Source organism: Lissotriton vulgaris, chromosome 1_1, assembly GCF_964263255.1.
Source record: "Lissotriton vulgaris chromosome 1_1, aLisVul1.2, whole genome shotgun sequence".
NCBI classification, from domain to species: Eukaryota; Metazoa; Chordata; class Amphibia; order Caudata; family Salamandridae; genus Lissotriton; species Lissotriton vulgaris.
In genome coordinates, this window is record NC_141685.1 from 374,942,782 (window position 1) to 374,955,030 (window position 12,249).

Sequence of the window (12,249 nt, forward strand, 5' to 3'; positions counted from 1 at the left end):
ATAGCGAGATAGCGAGATATAGAGATATAGAGATATAGAGATATAGAGATATAGAGATATAGAGATATAGAGATATAGAGATATAGAGATATAGAGATATAGAGATATAGAGATATAGAGATATAGAGATATAGAGATATAGAGATATAGAGATATAGAGATATAGAGATATAGAGATATAGAGATATAGAGATATAGAGATATAGAGATATAGAGATATAGAGATATAGAGATATAGAGATATAGAGATATAGAGATATAGAGATATAGAGATATAGAGATATAGAGATATAGAGATATAGAGATATAGAGATATAGAGATAGATAGAGATAGATAGAGATAGATAGAGATAGATAGAGATAGATAGAGATAGATAGAGATAGATAGAGATAGATAGAGATAGATAGAGATAGATAGAGATAGATAGAGATAGATAGAGATAGATAGAGATAGATAGAGATAGATAGAGATAGATAGAGATAGATAGAGATAGATAGAGATAGATAGAGATAGATAGAGATAGATAGAGATAGATAGAGATAGATAGAGATAGATAGAGATAGATAGAGATAGATAGAGATAGATAGAGATAGATAGAGATAGATAGAGATAGATAGAGATAGATAGAGATAGATAGAGATAGATAGAGATAGATAGAGATAGATAGAGATAGATAGAGATAGATAGAGATAGATAGAGATAGATAGAGATAGATAGAGATAGATAGAGATAGATAGAGATAGATAGAGATAGATAGAGATAGATAGAGATAGATAGAGATAGATAGAGATAGATAGAGATAGATAGAGATAGATAGAGATAGATAGAGATAGATAGAGATAGATAGAGATAGATAGAGATAGATAGAGATAGATAGAGATAGATAGAGATAGATAGAGATAGATAGAGATAGATAGAGATAGATAGAGATAGATAGAGATAGATAGAGATAGATAGAGATAGATAGAGATAGATAGAGATAGATAGAGATAGATAGAGATAGATAGAGATAGAGATAGATAGAGATAGATAGAGATAGAGAGATAGAGAGATAGAGAGATAGAGAGATAGAGAGATAGAGAGATAGAGAGATAGAGAGATAGAGAGATAGAGAGATAGAGAGATAGAGAGATAGAGATATGATATATAGAGATAGAGAGATATAGAGATATAGAGATATAGAGATATAGAGATATAGAGATATAGAGATATAGAGATATAGAGATATAGAGATATAGAGATATAGAGATATAGAGATATAGAGATATAGAGATATAGAGATATAGAGATATAGAGATATAGAGATATAGAGATATAGAGATATAGAGATATAGAGATATAGAGATATAGAGATATAGAGATATAGAGATATAGAGATATAGAGATATAGAGATATAGAGATATAGAGATATAGAGATATAGAGATATAGAGATATAGAGATATAGAGATATAGAGATATAGAGATATAGAGATATAGAGATAGATAGAGATAGATAGAGATAGATAGAGATAGATAGAGATAGATAGAGATAGATAGAGATAGATAGAGATAGATAGAGATAGATAGAGATAGATAGAGATAGATAGAGATAGATAGAGATAGATAGAGATAGATAGAGATAGATAGAGATAGATAGAGATAGATAGAGATAGATAGAGATAGATAGAGATAGATAGAGATAGATAGAGATAGATAGAGATAGATAGAGATAGATAGAGATAGATAGAGATAGATAGAGATAGATAGAGATAGATAGAGATAGATAGAGATAGATAGAGATAGATAGAGATAGATAGAGATAGATAGAGATAGATAGAGATAGATAGAGATAGATAGAGATAGATAGAGATAGATAGAGATAGATAGAGATAGATAGAGATAGATAGAGATAGATAGAGATAGATAGAGATAGATAGAGATAGATAGAGATAGATAGAGATAGATAGAGAGATAGAGAGATAGAGAGATAGAGAGATAGAGAGATAGAGAGATAGAGAGATAGAGAGATAGAGAGATAGAGAGATAGAGAGATAGAGAGATAGAGAGATAGAGAGATAGAGAGATAGAGAGATAGAGAGATAGAGAGATAGAGAGATAGAGAGATAGAGAGATAGAGAGATAGAGAGATAGAGAGATAGAGAGATAGAGAGATAGAGAGATAGAGAGATAGAGAGATAGAGAGATAGAGAGATAGAGAGATAGAGAGATAGAGAAGTAGAGAGATAGAGAGATAGAGAGATAGAGAGATAGAGAGATAGAGAGATAGAGAGATAGAGAGATAGAGAGATAGAGAGATAGAGAGATAGAGAGATAGAGAGATAGAGAGATAGAGAGATAGAGAGATAGAGAGATAGAGAGATAGAGAGATAGAGAGATAGAGAGATAGAGAGATAGAGAGATAGAGAGATAGAGAGATAGAGAGATAGAGAGATAGAGAGATAGAGAGATAGAGAGATAGAGAGATAGAGAGATAGAGAGATAGAGAGATAGAGAGATAGAGAGTAGAGAGATAGAGAGATAGAGAGATAGAGAGATATAGAGATATAGAGATATAGAGGATATAGAGATATAGAGATATAGAGATATAGAGATATAGAGATATAGAGATATAGAGATATAGAGATATAGAGATATAGAGATATAGAGATATAGAGATATAGAGATATAGAGATAGAGATAGAGATAGAGATAGAGATAGAGATAGAGATAGAGATAGAGAGATAGATAGAGATAGAGATAGAGATGGATATAGAGATGGATATAGAGATGGATATAGAGATGGATATAGAGATGGATATAGAGATGGATATAGAGATGGATATAGAGATGGATATAGAGATGGATATAGAGATGGATATAGAGATGGATATAGAGATGGATATAGAGATGGATATAGAGATGGATATAGAGATGGATATAGAGATGGATTATAGAGATGGATATAGAGATGGATATAGAGATGGATATAGAGATGGATATAGAGATGGATATAGAGATGGATATAGAGATGGATATAGAGATGGATATAGAGATGGATATAGAGATGGATATAGAGATGGATATAGAGATGGATATAGAGATGGATATAGAGATGGATATAGAGATGGATTATAGAGATGGATATAGAGATGGATATAGAGATGGATATAGAGATGGATATAGAGATGGATATAGAGATGGATATAGAGATGGATATAGAGATGGATATAGAGATGGATATAGAGATGGATATAGAGATGGATATAGAGATGGATATAGAGATGGATATAGAGATGGATATAGATATAGATATAGATATAGATATAGAGATAGAGATAGATATAGAGATAGATAGATAGATAGATAGATAGATAGATAGATAGATAGATAGATAGATAGATAGATAGATAGATAGATAGAGATAGATCGATATTGTAGTGTTTTTATCTAGGAACCTGAATCATTATTACCATTGTATGCCTTACACGGCTAAACTCCATAAATATTCCTATAATGGCATAAGAAACAGATCCATATTTCAGTAAATCGCCCTTGCAGCCCAAGACATGGCAAAAGCTACTTCCTTAGATTCCTAGAAAGCACAACGAGTTCTTTCAACACACCAAACCTACAAAACCTGGAAAATCCCCGCTTGCTTTGTTTTGATTTGTAATAGAACTCCTGCGAGCACTATAAGAACGGCCAGTTCTTAGTGACATCTTTATTGACGTCTTATGTCCAAACCTTACGTCAAACTCGGCACCTTTCAGGTATAAATATACCAACGCTGCCTTAAGCAAACACACGGTGGTGGTTCTGGAGCAGAGCAGCTAATCTACTTGCCCGAGAGCCAAGCAGACGCGGAGAGCCCACGGACGCTGCCCCTCCTCTTTGACGCGCTGACAAAGACGCTGTCTTTTCTCCTGCCGAGAAAATCCAGCTCCGGCGTTTCCAGCCTACCCTTGTGGGTGACTGGATATCGAGTCCTGAGAGAGAGATACCAGACCTCCTACATTCTATTCCCAAGGTACAGTGCTGACTAAACCCTTAGAGAGAATTATTGAGTCAGATTCTTGGCAAAAACCTACTTAACTCAAACTGCTACTTACTTACTCCTTCCACGTATTAGGCTTAGGTCAGGTACACCGGGGTAGGCGTATTTTAGAAGCACCAGTTGAGCACGTTAGCCAATGTATATATGTATATATATTTTATCCATTTTAAAGTGTCTTATGGCTAAGAAACCATATCAATGCTTTTACAGTATTATTTCATAATACTCCTTTTACTGTACGTACTTTACTTTACATTAAGTATTGCAATTTGTGGCAATTCATTTCTCTTGCATGAGAAGGAAGACTGCTCAATAAATAATATCTTTTATTGACAACGCCTGTCTCTCTATTCTCCGCACTCTGGTGAAACTAAGAATGCACATCTGACTGAGTGAAATAGCTGTCTATTGTTTCACACGACTCTAGAGATTGGCTCTTATTCTGAGGGAGCAAAGTTGTCATGTTTATGCGGTTGTCGGAAGCTGAATCCCTTCTTGTCTGAGCCAGGGTAGCTGATCCTTTCCTATTTAGTCAAGAAAGTTTCCAGTGACCTCTGAGCTAGCTGGAGCAAACCTAAATTAAGTCTAACATAGTCAGTAGAGACCTAGATAACCTCAGTCCTACGTCTACACTGCTGTTTATGTTATTCCAATGCGCAGGGCCTATAGGGAAAATAGGAACTACACTACAATATATAGATATGGAAAGGAATTTCCCGTGTTGTCCCTCAATTGTGCACATCAAAGTCCCAGAGGGTCACAGAAATGCAGCACTCTCATCAGCAAATCAAGGCAAGTTAGAGTTGTTAACCTTTTTTTATTTTTCGTTATTTTTCCATTTGATTTTCATATAAAGCATGCCAAGTGCCAAGTGCAACAGGAAGCAAAAAAGACGACCTTTATATATACGCATATTATTTGCTATTGCTCCGGGGTCCACTCACGGGGGCGGGACTATTCAGTGCTTATGACTATTGATAAATATCCCCTGGAAGAGAACTGCACCTTTTTGGACTTCTGCGTGGGTTGCATTTGCCAAGGCTTGTTGGTGCTCCCCCCAGACACCAACCCCTCAGCCATCCACATACGACGTGGAAAGCTTGTGCACATCGCCTGGTCCTCACAGCTGCAAAGTCAAGGTCCTCGTCAACTCTCCTGCAACTCCCCACATAGGTAGGCATTTGTCTTCCAGACCTCCTGGTCACTCATGAGTGACATAGGCTCTATCCCCTCAGCTTGCAGGTACCTCTTAACTAGAATCCACCTTCGGATTCTACCGGGCACTTTCTCCTTCGTCAGCAGCGGCACTTTCCTTAAGTCCTTCATTGGGTTCAACTGTGGTTTCCGACACCACTTCACACCTTAACATCCGGCTTCCCTGGTGTAGGTAACAAGGGTACTAGGGTAACCACGGGTGGCTCTCCAACTTTGTCTTCCACTGGGTTTCTTCAGGGTCCACTGGGAAGGGTCCTTAATCTTCAAAAATCTAAATGGGACTTAGACGTTGACTTGTACGGAGGATGCGGTCATCCTCCCACTATGCACCTGATCTCTGTGGGGTTCCTAGTTACTCACCTTGGGTGGTTCCTTGGGGGCCCGGCACTTCTACGTCCGTTAGACTTTGTTTTGATCCGAGTCATGGTTCTTATACCTCTTTTTCAGTATAGGATTTGGTCCCCACTGGGGTCCACTGTGTATTTTGTGCTATTTACTGTGATTTCTATGGGAAGTATTGTGTGCATTGTGCAAATCTGCGGAAATCTAAATGTATTAGAGAGTATTATATAATAAATACATATTTTTATAAATACCTTGCGTGGTTCTTTTTCACTTTATAGAAGATTGTGTTCTGGTAAAACAAGCTTCTTTACACTTCTTCTGGACTAAGCCTGAAGGTTGCGCTCCACAGCTACCACTTAGTGAGCTTTCTATGGTTGTCTAACGCCTCCTAAATCACCATAAGGGTTGTCTGGACTGGTGTAGGGTGTCCACTTACATAACGATATGTCTATAAGAAAATTAGTAGTGATAGATTCCTTACCTTAGAATTAACACCAGGCGTCAGACTGGATCCGGAAAATTTTAGTCAGCATTACCCCTGCGCGTCGGGAGATGGTGTTGTGTGGATCCGCGTCCGTCGTTGGCATCATGGTCGCCGAGATGACGTCGCGAGCGCTACTTAAACGCCGCCTTCGCACGCCGACGTCACTTCTGTACACGAATTTCCACGCCAGGAACGCAGAGCCTTGCAAGAAACAGACAACTAGTGCACTGAAACTAGGGCCCTGAAAGGATCACCTTAACCTTAAAAATCCGTTCCCGAACAGGGAGGATGGGTATCTATCACTACTGATGTTTCATACAGATATATCGTTACTGAAGGTAAGTAAACTTGTAAAAATGTATAACAAGAGGAGGGAGAGGGAAAGTGGATTCGATCTCCCCAGGCAATTTACTTAAACAAAATAGAATCCACTCTGGTAGTGGTAGTGGTCTCTACAGTGGTGGGGAGCACACAGTGTTTTGAATACCCCTCACATACCAACAGGCCCCTTGGTGTCATGCTTCATCATTGGGGTCTTCACACCCCTCTACGGGATGCGGCGTGCTACGACTCACGACTACGTAGGAGCACTTACAGTGTACTATGTGTAGGTGTGTGTGAGGAGATTAAGTGTGAGTGGTGAGGTGGTGGAATGTGATGGTTAAAAGATACCTGGCTCGTAGGAGAAAAAATAAGATGTATTAAACCCTCGGCTGGTATCGTTAAAAGGGGTGCAAGAAGAGGTTGTTACTGTATATTAGGATACATCAACCTCAAGAAGTGCGTCAACATGTTTCGGAGTGTAAAAACTCCTCCAGGACGAGGATATGCACAACTATCCTCACCTTACTCACATGTGATGTAGATGTAAAAGTGAACTCTACAAAAAATTTATAAAATAGGTGTAATGTACCTAAGAGTGTTTCGAAAAGAAGTCTGTTGCGCCCAATTGGCGTTTATAGAATCAGACTTATAAAATAGAGCTAGATGGCCTCATGAGCCTTTGCGTGGTATTGGGGGTTTCTTCCTGCTCAATACGGCAACGGTTTCTGCAAGACCCAGTAGGCTGCCTTCCCCTCAACGCGGTCGAGCCGCGTTAGGTTGGAAAGATCGCTTGACCTTGGCGAGCCCGCTTTTCGGATCCGATAGGTTTGGTAAATTGTGGAACACTAAGAGGTTCGACAAGTGGGATCTTATTGGCATCAACAAGGTGAGAGACCTCTGGGCCAAGGGACAGGTAAAGTCGTTTGCTGCCCTGCAGGTTGAGTTTGATTTGGGTGGGTCTGAGTATTTCCGTTATGCTCCGGTTCGTCATGCATTGACTTCAGTCTTCCCGGTTGGGGAGGAGATACCGGAAGCTACCCCACTGGAAGACCGAGTGTTGGATGGTCATATGCCGGACAGTACCATCTCCCTGGTGTATAAAAAATTGATTAACCATAGGGCAGACCTATAGTCGAAATTGTGAGATCAGTGGACCCGTGACGGCCTTGAGCTTGATGAGGAGGACTGGCAATCTGCGATCTCCTCTCCCAAGGAGGTCGCGGTTCCGGCACGACTCAGATTAGTTCAACTCAAAATATTACACAGAGTATATGTCACGGGTCCCCGTCTGGTTCGAATGGGCTTTTCTGAAGAGGGTCATTGCCAACGGGGTTGCGGACAGTTGGGTACGTTTCTCCACATCATCTGGGAGTGTAGGGAAGTTGCTGTTTATTGGAGGAAGGTCCACAAGGTTATTCAGGAGGTCACGGGTGTGGCTCTATTGCCAGAAGCCAGGAGCTGCTTGCTAAATGTTTGGGAGCCAACCGACCATAATGTGGCTCAAACTCAATGGGTGACCCTAGGGGCTATGATCGCCAAACGTAATATTGCACAGCTATGGGGATCCCAGATCCTACTCTTGAGTTGTGGATGGAAAACATGGATTGGTGCATGTTCAGGGGAAAAACTGTATACCTGGCTCGGGGTCGTCCCTGGAAGAAGCACAAAGTATGGGGTCCTTGGAACCGGTATAGAGGTGACATATGTGTAACCCCAGTGACACCTGTCCTTGATGTCCAGCTTTCCCCCTGACCCTGCATTACCTCTTGATTGCTTTAAGGTCTTTGATACTCCCTTTTCTCCTCCCCCCTTCCCCCGTCAATGTGTTGATCATTCCATTGTCTATAATGATGTTCTGCCTTTGCGCAGTCTATGCACTTCATGTACTTTGTTGTTGCCTTGCTTGCTTTTTCAAATAAAAAGAAATTTAAAAAAAAAAACTAAACCATAGCATCAGTCAACCTTCAGAGCTATTGAATGGCTTTTATTCTTTAGGATTATAAACTAGCACATACAGTTCTATCAATCTATTTTACAGTAGAAGAGACGAGGTAGGGATGCTACATTTTGAAGGAAATAAAAAAACAGTTTAATCATTTCCGAATGCATAGTCCCCTTTTAAATGATATGTCAACTGTATCACTTTTGGTTGGCAAAGTATATCGAAAAAGTATATGTAGCCTTTTAGAAAAAAAAATGAACTTTGTAAAAGTCTAACCACTGCCAAATCCCTAGCTTGACAAAAAAACGAAATATTAATTTGAAAAAGCTATGATAAAAATGAGGTTAGAAGCTCTAAAGAGGGGGTTTATTTTCAAAAGTGGCCACCAGTTAAAATGTTACATTTGCATTCCTGCACCCCTTAGTCCCAAACAAACGTACAAAAACCAAGTGAATTACAAAATACTTACTTATTTGGAATCGCGGAGAAGATCTCTGTAACCCATTCTTCCAGATTGTCAAGGGTCTCTGAATGGAAAGAGGAGAAAGTCGCTTGAAGCCGAGCAGAAGCTTTAGGTACCATAAATGTTGCATAAACACTATTCTGTAAAATACATACAAGACAAAATGCCACTTGAACTCTGGTTACTTTCACTCCTGATCTCGTCTTTTCTCTGAAAATGTATGTAGACCAAGACCATCAGCCAACTACTGTAACAAATTGAATGAATAATGGGTTCTGGAGAGGTGCTATGCTTCAACCTAACACCGATTACAGTACAGATGGGTTCTTGTTTGGTACTTGCATACAAAAGAACAGTTACAGATGGATGTGGGAGTTTTAGCATGATTAACTGGTATCTATGTTGCTTTTGAAAAAGTTGAGCATATGACAGGGACACATTCACACCACCATGTGCAAATAAGCTAGCTGGCATGCAGGTCAAGTACATGAAATATGACTATGCATGGACTATTTTCTGTTTTATTTTTGTTTCCATGTCCTTGATCACACCAAATGTAACTGACATCAGAGTTACTGGCGGAGACTCCAACGTGTCTAACCCTTGTTGGGGGTGGGTGAAGGCTTTAATGAGTCTTCACATGGACACCGATTCACCTTGGTTGACAGTTCGAGCATCCCAGCTATACAGATGGGAAGAGGCACTTGGACTCATGGATGTTTGGCGACTGGAACACAGAGAGCATAGGCAGTTTACACATTATTCGCCCCTATACAGCACTTCCTTGTGTATTATCTCTTTGCCTCCTCCATGGATGTTAGTAATATCACTTATACCCACATACTCTCAAGGGGTCACTCCACCACTGCGTTAACAGTCTATGAATCGGTGTGAGAGGGCCATAGAATGAACGTTTGAAGAAGGAGCACAAAGTGGTTGGGAAGGATTAATACAAACGTTCAATACAAGTCAGGGTTGATTAATTCCCTAACAGAAGGCAATTCTACAATTTATTTAGCACATTACTGTACAATAATCACAAAACTGGTCATCGTCATGATTACTAATTTTATTTATAGTAATCTGTACTTCCAAAAGGATAGTACTATTTTAACGAATTACATTCTATGTTATATCAAATGTGCATATGTACAATTATCTGTAATCAAGAAAAATCTATATCTACCAAACAATTATGGAATCACAAACAGCATAATTATGTCACATAAATAGGTGCACAAAACAATTCCATTTTCACCATACAAAATACAAATCATAGGCAGTCTCCCCCTATTCAATCAGGAGGTCCACTAAGAGGAAGTCGTGTACACACACAATTGGTTCAAGAAAAATTTATATGAACCTGACTTCAAACCTGTGTTTAACCAAACTAATACTCAGGTACACAGTATCCACAAACTCCTCTTGTCGAGAATCAACTGTTGACGCGGACGCGTTTCGGCCTCCAGGAATCTTGCCCTCCTCAGGACAAGGGTGAATAGGTAACTACTATTTCCACCAAAAATAATTCTCCAACGGCTGTCCAGAGCACACTCAATCTGTGCTTTGCTTAATCATTAAGTGTCAATATTTCAAGCGTGGCAGGCTAGAGACGCGGGCCACCCTCCTCTTGAAGTGCTTCTTAATCAAAACGTTTTCACTTTCTTTAATTCGAACAGCTACAGGGTCGCCAGCAATCCACCGATGAAGTCTTCCAAGTGAACGTTTGGCGGCTGCTCCATGATTATTTCAGCTATTAGATTTGCAAGTTTATTACTGAGTATTTTGCACTTAACAATGGTACGGTATCCTCCTCGCCATGCATTGAAAAGCATTTAAGGCAGTAATCAGGGATAATTCTTTAGCCTACATTACAGGAAAACAAAAAGGCCATCGGGCTGACCATCTGAGGCTGGAAAGCGAAATCTCACTTAGATCATATTGAAGCAACTAAACGTACAGCTGAGATTAGATGTAATTCACATCTCGCCTGGGCTGCTGTAAAGCAAAAACTCCGACACTACCACTTGGGCTGGGCTGGATCCACTTTCAAGGGAGAGGATATAAAATTGAGGACAAGCTGGAAAATTGATTTATTGGCTCACAAACAGAGTTAAACTTAGTAGAATTGCTCCCTTGACTCAATCGGAGTGGAGTGGTACTTAGGGCAGTGTGGGAGAGTAGGATCTGCTTACTATGGTTACCCCCACTTTTTGCTGTGTTTCACTGATTTATCGACTTTAGTCTGGCTGGGGCCCTGCTAACCAGGACCCCAGCATAGCGGCTTCCTCTCTGAATTGATTGCATGTACATTAGGTACACTCCAGATTGGTTACGGGGTTACCCTTGTGAGTACCTAGTAGAGGGTACCTTAGGTACCAAGGGCATAGGTACCCCAGAGGCCTACCAGGGGCTGAAGCATGTATTATGCCATCCCTGGGAAGCCTTCCAAAATGGCACCACAGGTCTGCTAATGCAGCCTGGGTAAGGTATTTGTACCCCCTACTTAGATATATTATATATATTAATATATTAATATATATATATATATATATATATATATATATATATATATATATATATATATATATATATATATATATATATATAAATATATTATATCATTGATGCCAAGCCATCAGGATGCCACCACTGAACTCCTAAAAGAGTGGGGTGAATATGTGAATATGTACTACAGTCCTCATTGGGATTAATATCAATCCTGATTAAACACATAGAGGTAGCCTTAAACAAAGTCAAGGAAGAACTATGCGAATTGGAAAAATAACTAGCCACCGAAACAATGAACCCAGAAATGACAAAATTAAAAGAGGATTTGGAAAAATATGTTGAGAAACATGGGAGAACAGTGAAAGCAATAAAAGTGTCAACTTTCTTAAGAGATAAGGAGGATTATGCGCATGGGCGCATATTCACATACGCAAAAATATTCGACATTTTCAAAAATCAAAGTATTCAAGCAAGTGAGAGACAAAGCTCTGCCAGTGCCACATATTTAACATTTACTGGAGCAAGTGAGAATGAGGGAGAACCAAGTGAAGAACAATCAACACAGAATTATTTAGGAGACATGAGATTGGTGTTGCAGCAAAGGCTCTGGGAGCAGAATCAGAACCAATACCAATCAACAAGAGGAAGAGGACGAAGATGGACACCCAGAACTCCAGCCGCATCATCAAAAAGCTAACAAGAAGGAGCAAGAGGCGAAAGTGGCCAAGAAGAGATTGGCACCAAAACAAGAAGCATGCGTCAGAAAACTGTAAAATAAAATGGAATGATATGCCTGATGACACAGAAGAAGTAGTATTCATGAATTTATCTAAAGGCACAATCACGGATAATGAAAACTCACTATTAAAACGTGGGATTAGCTACTGCCCAACACAATCGATGGATGTGGCCCAAACAAGAATTGACAT

At 39.4% G+C, this 12,249-nt stretch overlaps 1 protein-coding gene across 4 annotated transcripts in view; it reads right to left on the minus strand.

Annotated features, from left to right (window-relative positions):
• Positions 1–12,249, minus strand: part of NRDC (nardilysin convertase) — a 2,107,381-nt gene that overhangs the window by 1,605,974 nt on the left and 489,158 nt on the right. For all 4 annotated transcript variants that reach the window (XM_086952436.1, XM_086952435.1, XM_086952433.1 and 1 more), the window contains one exon: positions 8,816–8,873. In XM_086952436.1, coding sequence (XP_086808562.1) covers positions 8,816–8,873 — 58 coding nt within the window. The remainder of the gene's footprint in view (positions 1–8,815; positions 8,874–12,249) is intronic.